Here is a 26,709-nt window from a genome sequence, read left to right on the forward strand (position 1 = left end):
CTTTGCAAAAACAAAAATAAAATTAAAAATAAAACAATTTTTGTAGATCTTTTTGTCTGTCAAATCAAAAAAAAAGGTTATAAAAACATTTTCTTTTATTTCTTTTTTGTTTAATTAATATATATATTTATAGTTTTTTTTTTTTAAATAAAAACAATATTAAAAATGGTATGTTACTTTTGTTGATGATGAAGACGATTGTGGGTATGAATAAAAACTGACAGATATTATGATAGATTCATTTCTTTTTAACATTCAATAGACAAGGTAAAATGAGGTTGTCAAGATGGTACTCTACCTATTCACCGAAAGAGAAGAGTAGATTCACAAAGGAGATCGCTGGTCAAGTACTGAGAAGACGTGAAAAAGATTGTAACTTTATTATTTGGAAAAACTATACATTGGTCTACAAGAGATACGCTAGCTTGTTCTTTTTAATGGCAATAGATAACAATGATAATGAACTAATCACATTGGAGCTAATTCATCGTTATGGTATGTTGTTAGTTAATATATTATCAACAACTTGTTAATTTCAAATCAAATCAAAGTTTATTTATTAATAATAATGCTTATATTTATAGTTGTAATATTAGATATGGTATTTGAAAATATATGTGAAATGGATTTAATCTATGAATTTGAAAAGGTAATATAATAGCATACTCTATAATAATAATAATAATAATATATTAACTTTAAAATATTTATATCAATGATAACATTAATAATAGGCATATTGTTTGTTGGATGAATATATATTGGGTGGTGAAATGCAAGAATCTGGTTTATTAGAGGTGGTAAATTCATTAACTGGTGGCGAGAAATGGGAAAAGGCTATGTATATCAATGAAGCTATATCAAACAACTTCTAAACTTTAATATAATAATAATAATAACAATAACACAATAAGGACTGTGATGTTTACTATAGCATTCCTCTATAGAAAGTATAATATGACACGTTCGCATGAGCATTTCACATATCACAGCACCCCATATTACAAATAAGTATTCATTTAGTGAATACTGCATCCTATGCTGTGATCAATCTTATTTTGTAAATCATATAAAACAACAACAACAACAACAACTAAAACAACTACATTACTTCAAAAGAGATGTAATAACACAATATATATAGAATTTAAATAAGAATAAAATTTTTTTGTAACTTTTGTGTGAGTTTACCAAAAATGGCCAATTTCAGGATGAAAGACCACCAATCAAAATTTATTAATAAAAAGAAATTAAATTTTCAATTCCTTAATTGTGTGTGTTCACTTTATTTTAAAACAATGATAAGTTATATAATGATTATACATGTAAATAGCATTACAAAAGCGAACTATTTATTGTTCATTTTTCATTAAAGTTTTAAGTAAGAAGAATATATACATAGATAACAAAAAGAAAAGAATAAGAATACAATGAATCCTAATAGAACTGTAGCTATTATTGGAGGTGGTCCTGCAGGATTGGTCAGTTGTAAATCGGCATTAGAGGCGGGTATGCTGCCAACACTCTTTGAGAAGAACCGAGACATTGGTGGAGTATGGTCGAAATCTAGTGGCTTTGTTTGGGACAGTCTCAGAGTCAACTTTGCCGTCTATGCAATGGTCTTCTCTGATTTCCCTTGGGAGGCAGATTGGCACACCGGAAACTATCCTCCACACGTACAGCTCAGCCAGTATCTAGAGAGATACGCCAATCACTTTAACCTCATGAAACACATCAAGTTTAACTCCACTGTCACCAGAGTGTACCAGGCGCCTGGCAGTCAGAGATGGACTGTCCAATACAACCAGGATCAGAGTGAAACATTCGACTGTGTAATTGTTGCCAGTGGCAAGTTTAATAATCCACGTACCCCTAATATTCCAGGAATAGAGTCATTCACTGGAACCTATATTCACAGTAGGGAATATAAGAATCGACAACAGTTCAGAGGACAATCGTTTCTGGTGGTAGGAGACAACCATAGTGGTGCAGAAATATCAGCGGATTTGGCAGGGAATCACGATGATGTATCCGTCACCCAATTGATGAAACGTCCGAAATGGATCATAAAAAGAGAACAACCGAGATATCTTTTGGATCCGACAAAGGAACCTGCCGTCGAAGAGGAAGAAGCACCATCGAAAGAGACCGTTCCCTACGAATTTATTCTCTATTGTAGAAAATCTATTGACTATGACAATGAGAAATACAAATCTCCTGAGGAACGATTCATACACAAGAACGAATGGCTCTCAAAGCTTTGTAGTAAACAACAAACCAATGAGAATCTCCGCAAACAACTTCCAATTCAAGATACACCGTCCTATACGATATCCGATGTCTACACTGACCTAGTCTTGAAAGGACGCATCACCATTGAAAGATCAGAAGTCATCAGAATCGATGGAAAAACAATCCACTTTTCCAAAGGAGAACCAAAGCAGTTCGATCACATTATCTTTGCAAACGGGTACTCCTATGAAATTTCATTTTTGGATAAAGATCTACTGGAGGATCTCCACTATGATCCGTCGAACCGACTCATACCGATTGCTCTTCACAAATCGGTGTTTCCACCTACGAAATGGCAGAATATTGCTTTTGTTGGCTGGTATGTTGGTGCTCTCTTTCCGGTGACAGAACTTCAGTCGCGTTGGGTATCGCAGGTACTCTCACAACAGATGAGTCCGCCAACCAGTGAGCAAATCAACGCTGGCATACTTGATGAGCTCGCCATTCGAAAGAATCGGTTCAATCTGAGACTCCCACATGCAAACATGGTGGTAATGGCCGATAAGATTGCCTCGCAATTCGGTGTACTTCCAGATTTCGAGAGAATCAAGCGTGAAGATCCCGATCTATACAAACTAATCTACAACAACTTCTCATCGCCTGCAATCTACCGACTGTCAGGTCCATATTCAAAGCCAGAACTTGCCAAACAAATATTATCAAACATCAACAAACAATTCTATGATATCTAAAATAATAATAGAACAAAAATAAATTGTAAATATATAAACAAAAATGTAATATAAAATTAAATTACAACATATTTTTATTGTGAATGAATGCTCATAATCATAGTTGTTACCCAATCACCTCAGATGTTGTGATCAGTTTGTATTTTTCGTTCCCGAGATCCTCTGACAAACTAAATGCATTTCCGACAACTATTTTTTTTTAATTAATTTATTTATTTTTATAATTTTTATTTTTGTTTTGTTTTTTTTAAAAATAAAAACTGCACAGTAATTAATTATTATTAAAAATTAAATATAGATAAATCTGTAAGATCTTTTAAATATATTTCATTGTCAACCATACACATTACAAAAAAAAAATAGAAAAATTATAAAAAAATTAAGTTCTTAAATATTAAAGTTGAAAAGGCAAGTTACTTGCATTGAAAGGATTTTTTAATTTTTTTCTAATTTATTTTTTATTTTGTTTTCCTTGAAACTATTAAATATATAAATAATTCAAATCAATTCAATTTAGTTTTTTTTTTTTTTTTTTTGTACTTCGATTGTATTTGAACACCTCATCTTCAAACAACAAAAACAAATCTTTAAAAATTATTTTAATTAATTAATTAAATTAAAAAAAAATAGAAAAAAAAAATATTTAATTGTTAAAGAATTTAAAAAAAAACTTGTGGTTATAAAATAAATAAAATAATACCGATAAGTTGTAATTTTTATTTTATTTTGTTTCTCAAGTTTAGTCACACAACAACAACAGTAAGCAGTAAGCAGTAAGCAGTAACAAATCATTGCCCTACATTACATAGTAACATAACAAAATTTAATATTAGTTTATTATATTACTATATCAGTGGTTCTTTTCTTTTCTTTTTTTTTTTTTATTAATAATTATATATTTTTAATGTCAGTCAATCAAACTAAATCATCACAATTAAATATTATTATCAATAACAATCAAAATCAAAAGGTACTTTCAACAGCTAGAGAGTTACGATTCAATCAATAGATAGATATACATACAAAATCATAGTTAGTTAAATTTAATAGTCACAGTAAAGCAAAACAAAACAAAATGGCTTCGAGCAACTATAATCTTTATACAGTTAACAGTAGAAGTACAACATCTCCACTCATTCCACAGGAATACTATGCCAACTATCAGATGCCATCTTCACTTTTAGGTAAGATCCCAATTGCTCAGCATATAAATAAATAATGGATGAATGAATGGAATAGGAATAACAAAACTAGATCAATCTCGACTCAATATACATCTATATCTTCATTTGCTTATTGAACGAACACCAACAACAAGTAATCACTCATTTACTCGTATCATATATCAGGATTATCATTATATTGATAGTAATTGATAATGAAACAAAACAAAACAAAGCGAACATACAAACAAACAAAAACAGATAAACTATAGCTCATTGGTAGTTTTAAATCATTGTCATGATAGTTTTTTTTATTTATTTATTTATTTTGTGTGAAAGAGTTTCAATCATGGACATACTTCTTCTATGTAACTACTCTATCACTTTCTTTCTCTTTCTCTCCCTAAACAATAATACATTCACCAGTAACATGAATCTATCTCACCACCCACCCCTTGTATTTCCAAACCAAGAAAATTTTATTTATAAACCAAAATTTAAAATAAAATATAAATTATCTTCACAAACAAATAAAACCGTATTAAGTATTTTCAACGAGTTCCCACTATGTTTATATAATTACTGATAATTCTAGTCTTTTTTTAAAATATATCACTTCCACACACCACATCGCAATATAACCTTATATGATCCTTTTATTACATTCATAATGTTTATCATGTATTGTATGTAAATCATCAAATTCAATACTATAGTAATTGTTATATAATCATTTATTTCCATAGGTAATATAGTATGTATGGTCCATAGTATAGGAATATTGTTTGTTGTTTTTAGAAAGTTTTTTTTTCCTTTGTCAATTTAAATTAAATAAATATATAACTCATTAAAATGTTTAAAACGGTTTTTTTGTTTGATATTTGTTTATTTCCAAATGTGTAATTTTAATAAAAACTGTAACCGCACATCATCAATGTCACTTTAAGATATATTGAATGTTCAACCAACGGATTTGGTCTGTGAAATTTCAAAAAGCGTCACCATCAATCGTCATTTATTATAACTACATAAAACAAGAACCACACACTCTCTTTTTTTGTTCTTTATTTTTTTATATTAAAAGATGATTTGCTATCTCGAGCATCCTAACTTCGCCCCCTATCAACAACGCACATCCAACCCAAAAACAACTTGTTCTTACTTTTGCTATTCACACACACGCTGTCTTTTAGCTATTGCTAAAGAATGGGTACCACCAATGGTTATACATCAGGCACTTTTGTTTGTCTGACATTTGCACTCTCACCCCACCAACATATCAATCAAAAAAGTACCTCAAAAACTAACCCCCAAAGAGACCACCAACCCATTTTTGTAATTTTAAAGATTTTATTTTAAAATGTGATTTATTTATTCTTTTAGTTTTTATTTTATTTTAAAGTGGCAATGCACTTCATTTATATTATTTTGGTTCGATATGGTAAACTCATCATAATGATCAAAATCAAACACCCACTCTCACACACTCACACTTTTGATTTATTGTATTTCAATCACAATACTGTTGTTTTTGGATTCTTTCCCATTTTTTTTTAATTAATTACCCCACCCCCTATATATAAACGTTCAAAATGCTTCGAGGAATCAAAATGATTCAAGAAGCACCAAAAACATATTCGAATTTCTCGTTAAAATCAATAGTTGGAATTTAATTTGTGCGATTCTTTTTTTTTGCAATTTTTTTTTTTTTTTTAACCACAACAACTATTTGTGTAACCCACACAAAGCAAACAAAAACAAATCAGAAATTTTTTGCATCTCACTACACATTAATCTCATTCTCACCCACCACTTCCACTTCCACCCCACTGTTTCTCTCTGCAGCAAACTCCAATCCAGAAACAAACAAAAAGAACCACACCTACTGGTCTTAACTAACCCTGCATCTCTATATAATTTTTAATTTTTCATTTTTCAAATTTTTTTAATTATAACTCAATCTATTTGTTTTCTGTTGTTTTTTCACCATATATTACACTAAAGATATATTTATCATTTTTTATATTACTATTTATTTAAATAAATCAAATTTGATCCAGACAACTTTTAATATTAAAAGTTCAAAATTACTCAAAACCACAATAATAATAATAACAATAACCACCACCGCCAACACCACAACCATCATACAAACTCTATTTAGTAACCACCATCTATATATTCTTCAAATCCAATCATCATAATAATTAGAATATATTTCCAAATTGTTATTCTACAACATTAATAATATTAGCAGGAACCAGTAATAGCCAACAGTTGCAATAATTTGAGTTTAAATAGAATAATATAATTCTATTTTTCAAAAAACGATCAAATTTAGAATTTACAAGCTATTATTTATTTATTTATTTATTTTATTTATTACTTGTTTAAATTAAATTGTCAAATTCAATTAATTTTAATAAAGATATAGTAAATTCCAATATATATTTATAATTATATTATATTATATAAGAAATCAATCACCATTCAACAATACACATAAACTTCACTTTTTGTTTAGTCAACTCAGAACCATTTCCCCTCTTTCAAAAGCAAACCTTGCACATTTCCCAGTCTTCTTTGCAAAACAAAAAAGGTCGTTTTAAATATTTTTAATTTTTGTCAAAATTTCAACGCTTCAGTTGTTGATTAAAAAAAAAATTTAGCAAGATGTATCTTACAAAACAACCCTCTCATTCATGTATGTTGCCAATAGTTTTTAATATTTTATTTGGTTTCGATCAATAAGCACATTAGGTTGTATGATTTTTGCTGCTCAAAAGTCATCATAACAATCTATTATGTAAAAAAAAAAAAAAAAGATCACTTAAAATATAATATATAATAGAGATTTATATTTATTCAATATAATTTCAAAATACTCACACAATTTTCTTCAATATTTTCTCTCTCTTCCTCTTTCTCTCTGTTTGTTTCAAAAAAAAAAAAAAAAAAAAAAAAAAAAAAAACAAAAAAACGAAAATAATAATATCTCACTCATTCCAACAACACACTCACATATTTATTTACAAATAATAATCAAATTACAATTAATAATTTTAATAATTAATTATTATTTTATTTTGAATTCAAATACATATATTTTTATTCTTCATCTCAATTTTTGGTGATAATTTATCAATTGCTTATTATAAAATAATAATAATAATCACAGTCAATAGAAATATTCCATTCAATCATCCAATTCACCAATCTTATCTTATTAACCCTCATTGCACAACAGGATCTTTAAGTAAAACAAAGTTAGACGACATCAACAACTCTAGCACCACTACAACCTGTTCAACTTCTACCACTACAACTTCGACTCTAGCAGACAGCATCGAAATGGATGATATTAATACCTTTGAGATCAAAACCTCTAACATTAGAGATCACATTAACAAATTTGTTTATAACCATGGAGTTGAAAAGGAATTTAATGTAAGTAATCAATTTATCTTTGATTAATGAATGTAAACATTCATATTAATTGATCATTGCATTAATCAATAAAATATTCTATACTATAGTATATTGAAAAGAAAACAGAAAAGGAAATTTTACATGGAGACTTTAAAACAGCATTAAAGGAGGAGAACAAGATGAAGAATAGATATAGTAATGTTTTGCCACGTGTGTATTTGCAAACAATTTGAAAAAAAACAAAAAAAATAATCTTTAAACTTCATTGACTAATTTCATAATCATTGTGTAATCATATTATAGCCGAACAATATAGAGTACCAATTTCAGTTGATTCCGATGATGAAGATGCAACCGATTACATTAATGCAAGCTATATTTCCGATCAGTATAGCAAGGAGAAGAAATACATTTGCACTCAGGGTCCACTTGAAAACACTTTTAATGATTTTTGGAGAATGGTTTGGGAGGTAAAGAGCAACGTAATCGTAATGCTAACGAGAGAAGAAGAGAACAACAAGAAAAAGTGCGACAGATACTGGATTGAAACTGGAAGCAAGGATTACGGAAACTATAGATTACATTTTGAAACAGTTATTACTCTAAATGAGCTGATACAGAGATATTTTGTTATTGAGAATATTGAGGTATGTTTCTTTCTTTTACATATTTTGTTGATTGGTTTCTCTAACTAACATTTTAAATCTTTTATTTATTTAGACAAAAGAAAAAAGAAAATTAGTTCACTACCAATATATTGCTTGGCCAGATCACGGTACTCCAGTTTCTATTAAAGGATTTTTAAGTTTAATTCAAGCAGTTGATAAAGATGTAAAAACAGGTCCAATTATTGTACATTGCAGGTATGTTTTATCTTTAAAGGCATCAATAGCTTTATCATCACTCTTTACTAAACTTGTATATCATTAATATAGTGCTGGTATAGGAAGATCAGGTACTTTTTGTGTTGTTCATTCAGTAGTTAACTATATAAAGCTGTTAGATTTTAAGCCAGATTGCCAAATCACTTTAAATATTCCAAAGATAATTATTAATTTTAGAAGTCAAAGACCTGGAATGGTTCAAACAAAAGAGCAATATAGATTTTGTTATTCGGCTATTGCTGAGGGAACCAGTCTGGAGCAACTACGCAAGGGCAGGAGATCACTCTCTTACTCAATTAATTAAATTATTATATAAATCAAAGAAAAAACAACAACAATAATAATAATAGCAGCACCACCACAAACAAATAACCAACTTATACATTTTAATCACCAGAAACAAACATCACAGTATTATCAAGTAGTAATAGTAGTAAATCCAATGATTTGTACAGACACAATATAATTTAAAATTTAAAACACATAATTTTTCTAAACACCGAAAAACCAAACTCTTTATTATTATTATTTGTTGTTAATATATTCTCGATTTATTTCTTTCGTTATTAGAATGCTGTATGACAAGGTTTGTTTTATTTAATAACTTGACATAACACACATGTGGAGATCGATTGTGTATAGTTAAATATTTGTGTGAAAATTTTATTTTTTTATTTGTGTGATTTTCAAAATCAGGATTGTCAAGAAAATTTCAATGACAACACCAAATAGGGTGAAAATAAGCTTGATACTCAATTGCAAGTATAGAGAATTTACAAAACTATTAATTCTTTTTGAAGATGTTTTAAAAATTAATAATATGGATCCTATAGAAAACTTTAATAATAATTCAACAAAGAAAATAGGATTACAAGATTATAGTGATTTATATTATAATGTTTCATTAAATGGAAAGAACGAAGGAGAATTAGATTATTATACAATCAATAATAAATCAGATGTCTTTGAAAATGAATTAGATAAAAATAATACTTTGTTTATACACCAAAACAATATTAATGGTGAATTTCTAAATAATAATAATACAAATTCTTTAGTTAGTATCATTGATAGTTTCGAAATTCAAACCAACAATGCAACATCAAAGATTGAAAATCTAGCACTAAATAGTCCAGACCCAACAAAAGTTGGAAATAAAGTGGAGGAAAATAAAGAAGGAACTAAATTAAATAAAAGAATAAAGGTAGGATTTTATTGACATTATGAAATAATTATAATTTATAATTAATATTTATTGTTTGTTTATTAGAAACTTAAAAGAGAAATAAAATTAAGACAAAAGTTATTGGATAAAGCAGTTTCAAAGAAAAAGGATGTAAAAGTAATTTCCAACAATGAAGATAATATAGGGTAAGTTTTTTTTTTTTTTTAAATATTTTTTCTTTTAGTTTTCTAACAACATTTTTTTTATAGTAATGGATTGTTACCTCTGCCCTCAAAGAATATATTATCCTATTCAATGCCAATGGTGTTCCCATCAAGTGAACCAAAAGTAATTAGTGAACAATATGTAAGTTTAAATCAATCTGCACCTGTTGTATTCAGTCCAACGGGATTATCAAATCAGCATACAGTTCTTCCTTTATCTCCATTGATTACAATTCAATCAATGTCAAATGTCCAGAATTTTAGTCCAAAAACTAAACAAGGATTATTGCCAAATCCTTATATCAATAGAGTCCAACCTATCTATCCTTATTATTCACCATACCAAAATCATAGATCTGTTAATACTTTCTCACAACAACATCATTACCACCATAATTATCAAATGCAAAAGATTCAACAACAGCAGCAGCTGACACAACATATAGCAAGCCAAAGAATTGACTACCAAAAGAAATAAAATTGTATATATAACTATAAATTATTTACAAAAGTATTTATTGAGTTGTATCGTTTTGTTGATTTGTCAGTGTAGATGGATCAAGTTCTGTAAATCTACAACTGTCTTGATTGAATATCAATGGAATAGTTCCAGTAAATCCGGTGAATCTATTTTTCTTAATATCCATATATCTATAATTCTTTCCACTCTGCATAATAATAACATTATCCGCTTCCTATCAGATTTGAAAAAATTTATTAGTATAAAATACAAGTGAATAAAATGAAAATTATAAGTATAATACATACTTGAGTTGCTTTTGCAGTACCAAATATATCGCTGATATTCAATGGTGTATCGGCATCCAACTGTTTTCTTGGGTGAATGACAAGTGTGATGTGAACATTCTTTTGAGTCGCAAACTTTCTTAATTTCTCTATGGATTCGTCCATTGTTTCGAATCGTTCAATTGCTTTTGTTTGACCGCTCAGCATGAATTGCAAATTGTCCAAGATGATATGCTCAACATCATGTACGTAGACAGCATATTCCATTGCATCCAAAACCTTGTCGACTTGAGTAGAACCAAAGAAACGCATGAAATACATTGGAAGTGCTGCGAAATCATCGGCAATCTTATTATAGTTGTCTACATGCTGTTCTAAATCTACACCTGCGTATTGTCCCATCATCTTCTTTGCTAGTCTCGAGACCTTGATCTCGAAGCTTCCCCATAGAGTTCGTGTGCCCTGTGTGGAAAAGTCTAACGAGAGCTGTGAAAGAAGCGTTGTCTTTCCAATACCAGTTGGACCAGAGAAGATTGTCAACTCTCCTTTTCTGTGTCCTTTCAGCAGCTTATTGAAAGTGGGGAACCATTGACTTTTGACGCCATTGACCGACGATGGGTTTCTCAGTTCACTGTGGATCGATGCTCTGACATCTGAGAAATCACAAATCTGGTCATGCGGGATATTAGATGCGGATTCCAATATCTTGTTCAGATCTCTGCCTTGAAGAAGTGCGTCGTTTGCATCCTTTGGTCCGTTGTCTTCACCCTGTTTGGTGCGCACAATGAATGTACGTTGGATACCCAGCTTCTCTGCAAACTTGGCTGCACCCTCCTGACCTGGAATATCGTCATCCATCCAGAGATAGATCTTTTCGAATCGCTCGAGCAACGGTAACAGTGCTATCGGTAATGAGTTTGCACCGTTTGGCAGAGAGATAGTTGGTTTTCCAGTGGATTGGTAAACAGCCATCGCATCGTATTCACCCTCTGTCAGCACTATCTCTTTTGCATCGAGAGGTACAGTGTGCCAACCAAAGAATCCCCACTTGCCACCCTTTGGCTCGATTCTCTGAAGTGCCTTTGATTCCAACGCTCTCAATTTACAACGATGGGTGATAACATTGCCCTTCTTATCGAGATTGGTCCAAGGGAATGTAATACATTTCTGTTCTTTCCATGAATCATCAACAAAGAACGATTGTGTTGTAACACCGATATTATAAAGTTTACATACATCCAGAGACAGACCTCTCTCACCTGCACCTTTACCTGTTAATCTTTGACTATTTAATTTATATAAGTTTAGCAATTGCTTGAAGTTAGAAACAGAATATAAACAATAAATCTAGAATATACATACATAACATCAGGATGATTATCTAATTCATGAGCGTATGTAGCCATTCTTTTAATATCAGCAATGGTAGTTGTGATTTCCTCCTCTGCAGGTGTAGAAGTTGCAGAACTAATCTGTTTCATTGACAAGTCACCAAGATTTGCCTTAAAATCGAACCAAGAACCCTTGTTTGAGCAACGGAAACAGTTGTATCCACTTGTCTCTCTAGATATATAGAGTTTCCAAAGATTATCTAGTTTACCTTTAGTGTCTGGACATAATGGACATTCTTTAACAATGATCTATTATAATATTATTGGATATGAATATATTTAATTATAATACTATTATAATATCTATATTTACCTCTTGACCAGATATTCTATATTGTAATTTCTTTCTCTCTAAATATTGCAATACTTGTTCTTCATTTACTTTATAATAAGATGATACAAATGTATTGCTATTACTATTGCTATTGTTATTGTTTGTTAGTTGTGGTGGTGGTGTTGATTTTATTGTCGTTGTCGATGATGATGTTGATGTTGTATTTGATTTATTATTTAATTTATTATAAACTCTATTTCTAATTTGATTAATATCTATTGGTGGTGTAGTAGTAATATCATTGTTTGGTATATTTGTTTTAAAGTTTGATTTTATGTTTTGTATGTTATTGTTTGTGATATTATTGCTGCTAACACTATTATTATTATTAGGAGTCGATGATATAACCTTTAACTTTGGTATCTTATTTATATTTGTGTTTGAAGTTGAATTTGTGTTTGATGTTATATTTGAAAAAGATCTAACATTCAATGATTTAATATTATAGTAGTGGTTTATGAAACCATTAAATAAACTACTATTACTAGTAGTATGACTCTTGATACAAGATCGGATCATTTCTCAAAATAAATAGATAATAATTAAAATTAAAAATAAAATTACAAAAAAAAGTGTACGATTTTTAAAAATTCATTCCTGGAATTAATTATAAATTAAATAATTTTTATATTGAATTAATCAGATAGATATATTATATTTATAATTGACAGACAACATTAAACATTTTTAGTATTAAATTAAATAATAAAAGGTAGGGGTATTAATAAATTAAAAATTTAAGTTTGTTTTTGTTTTTTTGTTTTTTTTTTTTTGTTTTTGTATCAGAAATGTGCCTCCCTCAAGATAACATGATCACCGCAATCATTTTTTTGTTTTATTTTCTATTTAAACGATAATGGATATCAAAAAACTATTTTTTAATGTTATAAAAATAAATCATTTGGCTCAGCTTATCTTTCATTCACCAATCAATGATAGTGATGCAACCTATCAAGAAAAAGTCCTATCGTTGAGCAAGTTCAAATACCATCATTGGACAGACCCAAAGGATATGATAGATCATGGTTACGTGTCACTATTGGTCGACAAGATCGAGCAGAAAAACATTATTCTTCAAACGTTTCAAAACCGATTGCCGTACATCTGTTTGAAGATCACTGACCTGGAGACTTTCAAAACCATTTACAACCAAACGAAAATTCAGTTTACATCATACAAAGATCAGCACGATCTAATCATGAATATCGTACAGGCAGGCAATGTGGAGATTCTCAAACTATTTCTTGGCAATTCTGTCTTTGATCCTCTAAATGGTTACAAATATATGTGGCTGGCTATCTCTTATGGTCATACGTCGATAGTGCATTACCTCTCTACGGTGAAAGGAGTTGAAATCAATTTCAGAATGATTCACATCCACTATGAAAGTCGTGAAATAAGTGTATCATATATCATGAATCTTTGGGTGAACGACGCCGACAACCATTATTGTAGAATGCTGGAAACATTTAAAGCCAATGACCAGTCTCATTTTTTAGAAAAATTGCACCATGAAATTAACTCACCTTATTGGTGTGATTTTCTAATTCTTGGAGATCCCTCTTTATATCGTCCAGGCAAATACGGTGATATCGGTGATAGGAATAATATCAAATTACCATTGATAGTGAGACACCCAATCAATATTAGAATTCAACTGTTGGCAACGGTTTTACTCTATGAAGAATCAGATTACTTTACCGATATCAACACTCGAATTTCAAATGTAATTGAAAGGACAAAAACAAAATATCCTCATCTACCAGAGACATTTGGAAGAGACAACAATATTGAACACTTGTATTACATATATTTGGCATTGTTGTTTGATTGCCGACACAGATTCGAGCAATGTATTGACTTTACCAATGTCATTCCAAAGTTGATTGAAAGAGAGTTGGCATTGGCATCAAACGAACCTTCAGCCATTCAACAAACATTGAACAACCTATTTACCTACCTCAACAATGATCGGTCCTTTGCCTACAGTAAATATATTCTCTATAAAAAAAGTGAAGCCAATTTTATTCTTGTTACCGCCATCGGAGAGGTTCGTAAACTATATCCTAGGATTTTAGCTCATATGATGAATGACAGGAATTTCGACGCGGCAATTGCAGTACAATTTGTATCATGGTATAAAAAACTAGATGGGTTTGTTCAGATTAATATAGAATTGGAATGTGCAACAGTTAAGTCTTTGGAATTTGTTCTCACAAATCATTCACATCTCGATGAGGTCTACGGTTCATTTACTATTTCCACAAAGAGTCTGCGCCATCTTCTTAACATTCCGTTTAATTGGCTGATAGAGAGGATCGATCACCAATTTTTGCAAAGAGTTTTATTCCCACGTTTATTTCAGAGTGCTGAATTTGTTGGCAATCTAAGTCATTTCGCGATCCGTTTGTTCTCATCACTACCTCTAGTTGGCATGGTTGATGTTGGTTCATTTGGATTTTCACATCACCATTTTTGTCATCTGGAAGCGTTAGCAAACAACATGAATGGTTCATTCGGCACCAATCTGAATTCATTAGATCTCGCACTCTCTGGATCCATTGAGATCTATAGGCATCTAAAAAATTGTGAAAATGATAACTTTAAAAAGATTTCGCTACCGACAAACTGGGAGAGTGAAACCCTCAAAGCTATTGGTCAATATAAAGCATTGGCAACACATAAGGAGCTCTATGAAGCACTAACAGCAAATCCTAATAATAATCTTATAAACCACGAGCCACAAAATATAGATATGGATCCACATGCAGCAGCAGGAGCTCTACCACCAGACCCATCCGAATTTACTCAACTAGATCAATGAATTAAAAATAAATCCAAATCAATGATTGGATGTATTGTTATATTTATATAAACTATCTACTGTTAAGTGAATACTATTTTTTGTCTTTTTATCAACAAGATGTGTGACATCTTTTTTGCTTAATCATTTAATGGATGAGAAATATAATTTTATTTTTCTTTTTTTTAAAATATCTTGGAGTTTGATTATTTTTTTGATTTAAAAATTAATTGATTAATTGTGATTTGATTGTGTGGAAAGATACATACAAAATAAACCCACTAGAATTTTGTTTCGAAAAAAAAAACAAACTTAAAAATTTAATTCCTATGGATTACTTTGCTATTTCATATTGAGAGATGATTCTCTTTTTTTTTTTGTTCAATCTATTTATGTTCTCTAATTAATAATGGATAATGAATTATTTAAAAGAGTTTTATTTGGAATCCAACCAATTAGAAGTATTATTTTTAATCACATTAATAATAACTTTGGTTTAATAGATGTTTATAAAAAGAAACTTTCTCTTGAAAAGTATAAACATGATCATTGGTCAAATCCAAAGGATATGTTAGAACATCATCATTTTAGATTATTATTGGAAAAGATTAAAAAAGAAGAAGTGAAAATTAATCCCAAATTAGTATCACTACTCTGTGAAAAAATAGATGATTTAGACATTTTCAACTCATTTTATCATCTATGGAAAAATCAAGTTTCGACTCCCTCTCACGAACTAATAACCAAGATAATTGGAAAAGGTAATGTGGAGATACTTCACATTTTTAAAAATCATCTTTTTGGCCAGTCCGAGGATCGTTTAGAGGAATATATGTACCAAGCTTTTATAAATGGAAATGTTTCTATAGTCTATTATCTTTGGAAGAATGGCGTGCCAATCAACTACATAGGAATATGTGAGAGAAACCAGAGTCGTTCAATTGGAGTACCATACATTGTAAATCTTTGGCTTAGTGATAGTGCATATGGTTTTAAGAGAATGCGAGAAATGTATAGTGTTGACAATCAATCGGATTTCTTTACAAATCTGTTGACAGAGTTTTCCAATAATAAACCGTACTGGTATGACTTTTTAGTTCTTGGAGTTCCTTCGATGTGGAATCTTAAGAATTATAAAGATGCCAGCCAATGGAAATCTACTCAGTTCGACCCAACTATGCTTGAGAGACATCCGATAGCTATTCGTATTCAACTTGTGGAGACTGTTTTGCAGTATGAAAACAAAAATGTATGTGCAGATATTGTTATAGAACAAACGAGACAGAGATGTGGAAAATATTTCGGTGGGATAGCTACGGATATGGAGCATATTTATCTCACACTCTTGTTTTCGTGTAGCTCCAATTTTACTAGTACCAAAGGATTTGATGGTCTAAGACATAGACTGATTGAAAGAGAGTTAGAATTGACAACTCACATGACAATTAATGATTCATTTGACTTTCTACATAATGACATGGGTTGTATGCCATCTTTGGTGTACAGCAAGATCATCCTCTATTCAGACTTTGATCCACTATCTATTCATCCTGCTCTATTTGATGAACAATATCCAATGGTGATAGTGGAGATATTAAGGGATGAGAACTTTAACTCTGTTAAAGCCACAGAGGTAATTCAGATGTACAATCCCGAGAGACCAATTGACCAACATACAAATCTCCAATGTTCAACACCAGATTCATTGAGGTTCGCCTTGCTCAAATATAAATACCTACAAACTGTATTTAGACATTTCACTTTGTTTGGTTTGGAAAATCTTTTAATCATTGGGCTCGAATGGATTCTAAAAATCGATCATGTCATTCTTGGGGAGATATTCTGTCCTCGGGTATTTTATACCTCGGATATTTATGGCGATCTTGGTCATTTGATTGTCGAAGTAGTCTCCAAACTCAAATTATCAAATCAATTGGACCAAGGAAATAATATATACACCCACAATCACTATTTTTATCTATCAGAATTTGCCAAACAATTTAGAAATCCAATCAGGGTTAGTGTTTCTACAGAGGAACTATCCTATTCAAGCTCTGATCAAATCTGCCAACTCTTAAAGAAACTAGAAAGTGGTGAAATGATTAAAATAGAACCTAGAGAATGGGAATCATTGGTAAACGAACATAAAAATAAATAAAAAGAATAATAATAATGAAAATAATAATAATAATAATAATAATAATAATAATAATAATAATAATGACAATAATAATAACAGTAATAATAATAATGACAATAATAATAATAATAATAATGACAATAATAATAACTGTAATAATAATAACTGTGATCAGTTTATGGATGCATGTGCATGATGATCAATTGATTGTATGAAGAAACAATCCGTAAAAAATAAACACGTAAAAAGATAAAAATTAAAAAAAATAAAAATTAAAAACCCATTTTTGAAATACCACCAGTGATTGATTGTTTTACACTTTTTTTTAAACAGTTATAATCACTTTAATTCAACTGTTTTTTCATTTAAATAAATATTTTAATTCAATGATAGATTATTAGTAATAATAGGATTATTTATTTAATTCGAATTAAGTTTTATTTAAAAAAATAATAGAGATGTCAACTTTATTACAAGGAACTAAAGAAACAAATATTGTAATTGATTACGACGGTAATAGCAGTGGAAATGATTTCGTAGCAAACCTGTTAAATCAGAGTAGCAATAGTAGTGCAGCTGCTGGCCAAGGTGTGTCGACGTCTTCATTTACATCATCGGTTACCACAGCAACCAACTCATTTGTGGCCGCACAGAATCTAAATAGAGAAGAGAAGGTCTACAATCTAATGAAGATATGCGAACCACATATTGATCGTCTCTACGAGTGTGAAATGTCCAATGGCATCAATAGCGATCTTTGTAATCAGTTCCAAATGAACCTACATAACTGCATGACTGGAAACCTTTGTCCAAGCGAACAGGAGCTTAAAGATGCCAACTGCGACCAACTTCATCTACGCTTTGGTGGTATCGACCAATTGAATCGTTGTCTACAACTAAATAAACGTCTTAACAATTGTCTTGATAATTCACTCAACACAATATGGTCTACACCTCTTAGCATACAACAACAACAACAACAACAACAACAACAAGCAACAATCAACAACAAATAATTGATTAGACAAACCCGTTAACATGTAAATAAAATATTAATATTAAAATTAAATTTTTATTCAGTTTTCTTTGTTTTGTTTCTCTTTCTAATGTTATCAACTGGATCACTGCTTGAAGAGTCTTCAGTCTTGTCAAGGGTTGTTCCATCTGAAACTTCTTTTTTCTTATCATTTTCGATAGCATCTGGAACTTGTTCGCCTTCATCTTCACCACCATAGTGTGATCTCTTATTGTCAACTGGGTAGATCCATCTTTGGTATAAATAAATAATGAAAACAATATCTAAATGAAAGAATAATAGAATTAGTTTGTTGTTTCATCGGTGTATTTAATGTATATTTATAAGATTATAAACATACCATCTCTTAAACAACTGAGTCTATGCATTAATGGCATCTTAATGATAAAGGCAAAGAGATCATCGATAAAGGTGTTGAGTGCACGATACATAAACACCTTGAATGGCAAACGTGATACCGACTTCAACTTGTAGTTGATAAAGAGCTGTGGTGTCATCATGATGAACTCAAAGGTGTATACTGTACGTACCAACGATGAAATCACCCAGGAGTACCATGACTTGTGTTCGTAGTTGTAGAGTGAGTAGATCGATGTACCGATAACCAGTGGGAACAGAGCCCATGACAAGTACTTCATAGCCATATCGTCGTATTTCTTGGTCTTTGAGATGTAGTCATCCTTGTTCTTGAAGGAGATGCTTGGAATTGGACCGTTCCAGGTGACAGTGACAATCATTGCCTTACCAATCTTCCAGACCTCAATCAGGATACCCAGACCACTGCTAAAGAGAATCATATAACTGGTATCATTGTCCAAGAGATAGAGGAATACAATCACCGAGCAGATTGCATGTAAAATGATAGTTCTAACCGATAGACCCTCCATCGATTTGTTATTCTTCCAGAATTGAATATCTAAATAGCGATTAATATTAGTATCTACTCTTCTCTCTTCAATCAAGTTTAAAATACAAACCATTCTTGAATGCTAAGAATTCAAATACAGTGTGAAGAGTGGTGACTAGTGCAGTGAGAGCCAATAGGAATGGGCTTGTCTCTGTAAGCATCTTCTTAAAGTCGTCACCTGTTTCTTCGGTACCACCGATCATCGATTGCATATCCAAAGACTTTTGCATCTGAATGTAGAGTTGCCACTTGAAAATACTGAGATGATAGTATGAGATAGCAAGACTTAATTCACTGACAGTCTCATTCACCAGAGAATATTGATCTCTATATACCCAGAAATCATTCATATAAATAACAGGACTATATTTATCATTTGTAATATTTAATACTATATAATAGATTCAAATTAATTTAAAAGTTAGCATATATTGATAAATTTTGTTTAATTTAATAAGTTAGTTAACTTACAAGGTAAAATTTCGGGTGGCACTGAACCTGGTGAGTATACAGTATTATCAACAACGATATTGACAGTTAACGATGGTTTGTAATAGGATACCAAAATAGATTTGTCATAGGGTATCTCCTCTTCTTCATTCTTTTCATTGGATAATAAATTCTTTCCTTTTGGCTTTGGTCTTGGTGCATAGACAATCAATGCTAAATAAATAGATCTATTAGATGATTATAATCTACTTATAAGATGATGATGATGATGATGATGATGATGATGATGATGATGATGATGATGATGAATTGACTTACGATGTATCGCATGTAATGAGAATTTAGAGTTTAATTTATTTTTAACCAAAACATGTGCAAATAGAGAACCATTGTTCTTCAATGACTCGGTAGTTGGGAATGTAATATTAGTTTCACGAGCGTTCGATTCTTCCCAGTCATAGGTTAATCCACTTTCATCAAAGATTAACCAATCGTTAAATGATGAATTCGATTCTGATAAATAAATTTGTAATGTCTTTTGTAGGTATTATAATAAGTATTATTGTATAACTATGATAATATATAATAATAACTTGTAATATTTACATAAGGAGTTGAAAAAGACCATGTATTTCTAAGAGTTAACTTTGATGCGGCAGCATTATTAATAATTGGTTCTGTTACGTTTGTTCCATTCAACAGAGTATTGTTGAGTACAACATTAGAACCAGTGTTACCACCACCACCAAAGAATCGAGATGCAATCGATGAAAACATATAATAAAAGAGTAAGAATCTAATACCTGTCGAAAGCCATGTCGGTATTATACCACCAGCTGCTTGCTGTTGTTGCTGTTGTGGTTGAGCAGGTGCTGCTACAGCTGTATCTGCCATTATTTATATAATTAAAAAAGTTATATAAAATATGAAAATAATAAATAATTAATTTAAATTTATTTATTTATAATTGGGAAGTCGTCTTTTGAATTTGAAAAATTGCAAAAAAAAAATTAATGAATCACCAAAAGATGTTCCAAAAAATCATGGACAACACTTTGAAGTCGAAAGTACAAGAGATAGTTTTTTATTATATATCACCAAATAAATTAAATTTATTAATAAATAAACAAAATCATATTATTGTTGCTTTATTGAATGTAATTCCTCTGATCTATCACTTGGAATAGCATGTTGTTTCATAATTCTAATGGTTGCCTCTTTTGCTTCTTCTTTATCCAATATTATTAAATATTCTAAATATCAAATTAAAAGTGTTAATATTAATTTTGATCAAACTATAATAATGATAATAATATTTCATTTAAAAAATTTCATACCATTTTCAAGTGTGATAACTACATGTGGTTTTGTAGTCTCTTCGATCAATTGAACGAGATGTGCTAAATTTCTAATGGGTGTACCGTTTACTTTTTTAACTTCTGAAAATCCAAAGGAACTATATCCATGATTGATTTTATCTATCAGAATCTGTGAAATGACCACAACTTGTGAGCTTGGTGATGTTATTCTTTCTATTTTTTCAAATACACGTCTGTAGGTCAATGCCAAATCCTCTGCAATCTCTGTCAGGAATGGATGTGTCACCGGTGTGAAGACGAATCCAGCGTAACAGAAATAACTTGGTCGTTTGTCGTAGGTCTGATATGGTACCATTCTGTGTTGTGGCACCAGTGGCACCGATAGATCCATTGACTGTCCCTCACGGAAAACAGTGACATTGATTTTGTCGCCAATGAAATGTGAAGAGAGTAAATATTCATAGGTGATTCTCTCACGTCTCCTGAAAGCAATCGATCCATCGTTGGCGATGGCAACACCATTGATATGAGTGATAATGTCGTTTTTACGCAGTATGTCTTTGGCGGCAGACAGTGGATGAAGTTCGTTGACCAAGAGTCCAGTGAGATCCTTTGGTATTCCAAAGTAGGAGCGTGGCACCGAGTCCAAGTACTGCGCCATCATTCCAATCATTGGTTCACCTGTAAACTTTCCGTTCTTCTCGACGTCATTGAGGAATCGATTGATAACCGGTGTTGGGATGATGAATCCAACCGAGCTGGCACCAGCCAGATTCTGGAATGCAATTCCGACGACTTGTCCACCCATAAGTGCCGGTCCACCAGAGTTTCCTGGGTTGATAGCGGCATCGATTTGAATAGAGAGCAGCTTACTCTCTGAATGTGCATATTGTTGAAGATCGATTCTCGAGACGACACCCTGTGTCACACAGATATTGGATCCACCCGTTGGGAATCCTACAACCGTAATGGTATCTTGCAACTCTGGAATATCGCCAAACTCCAATGGATCGATTCCATCAAAGAATGATTCATCTTCGACGGTGAGCAATGCCAAATCGTATTCATGTGCAATTCCCAATAGTTTTGCATGATATTTGTTGGGATTACCAAACTTGGTCAACATTATACTGGTTTGGTCGGCAACGACGTGAGCATTCGTCAGAATACGCTTACCAGTAATAACGAAACCACTGCCTGTAACTTCACGCTGTGGTTTCATCTGCCATGGAGTATAGTGATTGGGTGACGATAGCACAGAGAATACCTTGACCACTGGATCCAGAAGTGGATCAGAGTTTCCAGGGTTGATCTCAAAGTATGCTGGTTTCGGCTCCAATGGTGGAGCAACCGGTTGTTCACTCACCGATTTCTTGTGAATAAAAGATGGTTCAATAGGTTGAGACAGTGGTTGTACATCTTCTCTCTGTTCCAAAAAATTAAGAGTTGTATCAACAACTACCGATGATTTCGATGTGGATGCTGCTGAACAAAACCAACGATTCAATTGTTTACCATTACTGTTTAGATAATATTTATTTGATTTTAAAAAACTACCATTACTACCTGCTCTATATAAATATTTTGAAATATTATTCATCATAATTTTGATTTTATTTACTATATTATATTATTAATATATATATATTCTATGTTACTATTTACTAATGATACTAATTCGATACTAATACTAATGATTTGTATCTTTGAAACATCAACACTCTATTAAAAAATAAAAAAAAGAGATGATACAATAAATCGAGTGAAGATGTAATGATGTAGTATTACTATTACTTTTTATAATATTATATGAAACAATGACAAAGTGTCAAGAAACAATGAAAGGTAACTGACAAGTTTGTAGTTGTTAAAAAAATAAATAATCAAAATCTAAATAAATCTAAATTTGAAACGAAAAACAATGCCGTATGATTTTGTCACCCAACTTAACTTACTATCGAATGATTTTTTGTCGTTTTTTTTTTTTTTTAATGAAAACTGGTTTTGAAGTTGGTTAATTTAATTAAATTGTAATTATCTAATTTTTTTTTTAAATATTTCAAGAGTTTTTTTTCTTTAATATTAATTCTAAATTCATTTTCCTGAGTCAACTTTTGGGACATTAGTCACCTTGAGAACCATTGATTAAAGATTGAACTCAAAATGATTGTCTTTTACGAAATAATTAACTTTAAATAAATCAATTGGAATCTAGAATAAGAGAATAGAATCTCTAAAAGTAAAATCGCACAAAGAATCGATTTAAATAAAAGATGACTATTATTATTAAAGCAAAGACAATGAATTTATTGATTGCTTGTTCCAGAACAAATCTATGGAATCACAACAATAGCAAACTATTCTAGTGTAAAGAAATCATTTGAATATTTCATTTAATATATCATGTTTATAATTAATAAATAGTGTATTGGTTGTTTTTTTTTTATTATTGTAAATATGTATGTATAATATTTATTAATGTATAATTATTTACATCTTGTTTAGATTGTATGGGCAGCAAATTTGGTTGGAAGGCACTCTAGCAATCTAATAATACAAACCAAAATCCATTTGATTCAATTTCGTTGAATCTGTTGATTGGTTATTGTTGTTGTTGGTGAAAAATGTATTATCTGGAGGCAGAATGGAGGAGATACTCAGACCGTTGTTATCGAGTGATTTATTTCTCTTGCCCAGGAAATCAGATGATTGATTCAACATGAGATCGTTGTCCAATAGGAAGCTTTGAAGATCTTTAGCACTATTATCGTCAACGTTGATTGGCTCTTCTTTTACTGTGTAAGTTGGAATATAGTAGTTTTGTTGTTGTTGTTGTGTTTGTTGTTGTTGTTGTGGTTGATGTTGTTGTTGTTGTTGGATCGATGATTGATCATTGGTTGTATTACTATAACCATTGTTGGTCGACAAAATAGAATTATTGGTATTATTATTATTAAAGTTATTCATATTTTGATTGGGTGTTGATTGCAATTGACTTAGTGACATCGATGGTTGTTGATTTTGTTGTGGCTGTTGCAATTGTGAGAACAACAATGTATTTAACAAATTATTTTGTTGTTGAATAGTTTGTTGTTGCTGTTGTTGTTGTTGTTGTTGTTGTTGTTGTTGTTGTTGTTGTTGTTGTTGTTGTTGTTGTTGTGGTTGTGATTGTTGTTGTTGCTGTGGTTGTTGGAGTGTTTGTGGAATTGGTTGTTGCAATGTTTGTGGAGTACTCGATTGAGTAAGTATAACTTGAAGTGCAAGCAATTGTTGTGGAGTCAATGAATTGTTGTCTGGCTTGTTAAGGATTTGTTTAACCAAAGATAACAAGTTGTTATTCACTCCACTTGCACTGTTTATACTATTTGATGAACTGTTGGTACTGCTTGGTTGTTCAGGAGTAGCAAATTGTGGTGGTGTTGCTTGTGATGGAGTCTGGTAGTTATTTTGGATACTTGGTGATTGTTGTGGTGAGAGTTGTTGTGGTGCTTGTTGTTGTTGTTGTTGTTGCTGTGGAGATTGTTGTTGTTGCTGTGGAGCATTGTTATAGTTAGTGAATTGGAATTGTTGTGGTTGCTGTTGCTGTTGCTGTTGAATTGGTTGTTGAAGTGCAGCGGCATTTGCAAGAAGATTGTTTTGGGTTGGTGAGCTATTTAAGCTTGCACCCGAGAGCTCGGCCAATATGCTGTTTTGTTTGCTCTGCAAAGAGTTTGGTGAGAATGGTGGTTGTTGTGCGTTGTTTGCTGGCTGTTGGGTGTTTTGGATGATAGAGTTGCCCAGTATGGCTTTGGTCAACTTTAATACACGGTCCATGAGATTCTGATGGGACTGTTGAAGATTCTGGAATGCAAATTGCAATTGTGAATGCGAATCTTGAAGTTGGCTGTGCGAGAATTTCAAGTCGGTGTACTCGGTCTGTTGTTTGTTGTAGTTAAAGATGAGATTCTGTACCACAGTGTTACTGGGGTCGAACTGTTCAGTGCTGAACTTGACGTCACCGATCGGCGACTGAGCGGGTGTCGAATGACTAGAGTTTGGATTGACCGATTGCTGTGCCGATCCCGATGACACCGAGGGAATCGATATACTGGCGGGATAGGAAATCGGTTGTTCAAGGTCGTCGTCTTCGTCGGCGTAGGAATTTGATTGGGCGGCCGATGTTCTGTATTGATTTGGATTGTTATTGTTGACGGTCAACGATCTTCTTACACTCTTTCTTCTCTTGATGTTAATCATTAAATCAGGTTGATGTTTCTTAAAGAAATCGTTGGCAAATTCAAATATTCTTGCTTGTGACTCTGATGACTCATGATCAAGCTCCTCATTCTGTGCTGATTTCTCATCGTCTACCTTGTGAAATCCATAAATATTTAATTGTCTAAAAAAATAGAATAAAAAAATAAAAAACAACAATTAGATAAACAAATTAAATTATTGTGTTGTTTTATTCAAACATACCTAATAAAACTACAAAACTTTCCAGTCTTAAAGTATTTTGGTAACAATTTGGTTTCAAATTCAGCGCAGTTGGTTATTACAATACTTTCTCCGAGACGACCCCATCTTATAAGATGATTATTCTCTGTGGTCTCTAACATTTGAATTAAACTTTTAATGAATGGAGCAACTCCATCTCTTGTCAATGCAGTGGACATTGTTTGCTATTGATTATGTGTGTGTGAAAAATAAAAAATAAAAAAAGTGTAATTGAAAATTCTTTTTTACAAAACAAAATAGTATCTCTCTATTCTATTCCGTTCTATTCTAACAAAAATAAAATAAATAAATTTAATAAAATTATTAAACTTTACTTATATAAAAACCTAATAATAGTAATAGAATGAAATTGTTAATTTAATAAAATTTAAATCAACAAATAAAAAACAAGAAAAATAAAAACAAATTATTTGGTGTTAGATTTTTGCTATTGTTCTTCTTTCCTTCTTCTGTTTGTAAGTGAAGTGTGTGTTTTTGTTGTTGTGTTGTGTGTCTTATAGATGTAGATTTTGGTTGAATTGATATTGTATTGGCAATTATATTTATACTACTTCTATATATATATATATATATATATAAAATAATTGTATTTAATTTGATCAAATTTTATTTTATTACTAAATTTATTGATTTTATAATTTTATTTATTTTTATTTATGTTTACAACAAGAATGTGAATATCAGTTATGTGATAATATGTGTTGAAAATGAAAATAAGTTATTATTATTAACCAGAAATGAGACTACAATAAACTCGTAAAAATGTGTATTTATTGAAAAAAAAATTTTAATTTAAATATAATTAATTTATATTTATTTATTATAAATTTTTTTTTTTTTTTTTTTTTTTAAAGTTAAGGTTATTGTGTGTGCGCCCCTCAACAAAGGATTTTGGGTATTTATCAAAAATTTAATATCTAAAATGAGAGTTTGTATTTTTTTTTCATTTCATAAACTTTTTGTTGACCAAAGGAGCTGAATCACCACCGAATTTTTTGGTCATATCCATAAACCAAAAGTTTTTTTTTTTTTTTTGGTGAAGTTTGGGGGTTACAAGAGATGATTCTTTTTAAATTATGTTGACAGAATCATTGATGGAAGCTTTGCTAAAGTGATAAATTCTTCTATGGTCGATTTATTATTGTTTACATGATGGAATTCATTCAAAAAAATTTCGCAACTTTTTTAAATTATTTAATTAATTTTCGTTTTGATAATTACTCTGACTGTTGATGT

At 30.9% G+C, this 26,709-nt stretch overlaps 12 protein-coding genes across 12 annotated transcripts; 8 read left to right on the plus strand and 4 right to left on the minus strand.

Annotated features, from left to right (window-relative positions):
* Positions 1-165: 165 nt before the first annotated feature.
* PPL_03745 (uncharacterized protein) lies at positions 166-1,254 on the plus strand (the record flags this gene model as incomplete). Its single annotated transcript, XM_020574670.1, has 6 exons — positions 166-168; positions 237-372; positions 448-495; positions 585-649; positions 735-841; positions 1,248-1,254. The coding sequence occupies 6 exons, from the start codon at positions 166-168 to the stop codon at positions 1,252-1,254; spliced, it is 366 nt and encodes a 121-aa protein (XP_020435084.1).
* A 176-nt stretch (positions 1,255-1,430) lies between these two features.
* On the plus strand, positions 1,431-2,984 carry PPL_03746 (flavin-containing monooxygenase; the record flags this gene model as incomplete). Its single annotated transcript, XM_020574671.1, has 1 exon — positions 1,431-2,984. One exon carries the CDS (start codon positions 1,431-1,433, stop codon positions 2,982-2,984), a length of 1,554 nt encoding a protein of 517 aa, XP_020435085.1.
* A 1,075-nt stretch (positions 2,985-4,059) lies between these two features.
* Positions 4,060-5,257, plus strand: PPL_03747 (uncharacterized protein; the record flags this gene model as incomplete). The annotated part of the gene is made up of 2 exons (XM_020574672.1): positions 4,060-4,168; positions 5,232-5,257. The coding sequence occupies 2 exons, from the start codon at positions 4,060-4,062 to the stop codon at positions 5,255-5,257; spliced, it is 135 nt and encodes a 44-aa protein (XP_020435086.1).
* A 1,563-nt stretch (positions 5,258-6,820) lies between these two features.
* ptpB (protein tyrosine phosphatase family protein) lies at positions 6,821-8,764 on the plus strand (the record flags this gene model as incomplete). Its single annotated transcript, XM_020574673.1, has 7 exons — positions 6,821-6,851; positions 7,326-7,594; positions 7,684-7,786; positions 7,880-8,223; positions 8,297-8,439; positions 8,512-8,574; positions 8,638-8,764. 7 exons carry the CDS (start codon positions 6,821-6,823, stop codon positions 8,762-8,764), a joined length of 1,080 nt encoding a protein of 359 aa, XP_020435087.1.
* Positions 8,765-9,280: 516 nt separating this feature from the next.
* Positions 9,281-10,327, plus strand: PPL_03749 (uncharacterized protein; the record flags this gene model as incomplete). Its single annotated transcript, XM_020574674.1, has 3 exons — positions 9,281-9,664; positions 9,731-9,831; positions 9,895-10,327. 3 exons carry the CDS (start codon positions 9,281-9,283, stop codon positions 10,325-10,327), a joined length of 918 nt encoding a protein of 305 aa, XP_020435088.1.
* Positions 10,328-10,566: 239 nt separating this feature from the next.
* PPL_03750 (bifunctional DNA primase/helicase) lies at positions 10,567-12,840 on the minus strand (the record flags this gene model as incomplete). The annotated part of the gene is made up of 3 exons (XM_020574675.1): positions 10,567-11,881; positions 11,959-12,236; positions 12,301-12,840. The coding sequence occupies 3 exons, from the start codon at positions 12,838-12,840 to the stop codon at positions 10,567-10,569; spliced, it is 2,133 nt and encodes a 710-aa protein (XP_020435089.1).
* A 337-nt stretch (positions 12,841-13,177) lies between these two features.
* Positions 13,178-15,145, plus strand: PPL_03751 (uncharacterized protein; the record flags this gene model as incomplete). Its single annotated transcript, XM_020574676.1, has 1 exon — positions 13,178-15,145. One exon carries the CDS (start codon positions 13,178-13,180, stop codon positions 15,143-15,145), a length of 1,968 nt encoding a protein of 655 aa, XP_020435090.1.
* Positions 15,146-15,533: 388 nt separating this feature from the next.
* PPL_03752 (uncharacterized protein) lies at positions 15,534-17,460 on the plus strand (the record flags this gene model as incomplete). Its single annotated transcript, XM_020574677.1, has 3 exons — positions 15,534-16,357; positions 16,499-17,258; positions 17,287-17,460. 3 exons carry the CDS (start codon positions 15,534-15,536, stop codon positions 17,458-17,460), a joined length of 1,758 nt encoding a protein of 585 aa, XP_020435091.1.
* Positions 17,461-17,722: 262 nt separating this feature from the next.
* Positions 17,723-18,280, plus strand: PPL_03753 (uncharacterized protein; the record flags this gene model as incomplete). Its single annotated transcript, XM_020574678.1, has 1 exon — positions 17,723-18,280. The coding sequence occupies one exon, from the start codon at positions 17,723-17,725 to the stop codon at positions 18,278-18,280; it is 558 nt and encodes a 185-aa protein (XP_020435092.1).
* A 56-nt stretch (positions 18,281-18,336) lies between these two features.
* Positions 18,337-20,551, minus strand: cnrB (CLPTM1 family protein; the record flags this gene model as incomplete). Its single annotated transcript, XM_020574679.1, has 6 exons — positions 18,337-18,563; positions 18,641-19,216; positions 19,278-19,598; positions 19,679-19,870; positions 19,907-20,170; positions 20,251-20,551. The coding sequence occupies 6 exons, from the start codon at positions 20,549-20,551 to the stop codon at positions 18,337-18,339; spliced, it is 1,881 nt and encodes a 626-aa protein (XP_020435093.1).
* Positions 20,552-20,794: 243 nt separating this feature from the next.
* PPL_03755 (S1C family serine protease) lies at positions 20,795-22,579 on the minus strand (the record flags this gene model as incomplete). Its single annotated transcript, XM_020574680.1, has 2 exons — positions 20,795-20,910; positions 20,995-22,579. 2 exons carry the CDS (start codon positions 22,577-22,579, stop codon positions 20,795-20,797), a joined length of 1,701 nt encoding a protein of 566 aa, XP_020435094.1.
* Positions 22,580-22,649: 70 nt separating this feature from the next.
* On the minus strand, positions 22,650-25,631 carry PPL_03756 (heat shock factor family protein; the record flags this gene model as incomplete). Its single annotated transcript, XM_020574681.1, has 3 exons — positions 22,650-22,698; positions 23,534-25,354; positions 25,435-25,631. The coding sequence occupies 3 exons, from the start codon at positions 25,629-25,631 to the stop codon at positions 22,650-22,652; spliced, it is 2,067 nt and encodes a 688-aa protein (XP_020435095.1).
* Positions 25,632-26,709: the final 1,078 nt, after the last annotated feature.

The sequence above is a fragment of the Heterostelium album genome (genome assembly GCF_000004825.1).
Source record: "Heterostelium album PN500 unplaced genomic scaffold PPL_contig8, whole genome shotgun sequence".
NCBI classification, from domain to species: Eukaryota; Evosea; class Eumycetozoa; order Acytosteliales; family Acytosteliaceae; genus Heterostelium; species Heterostelium album.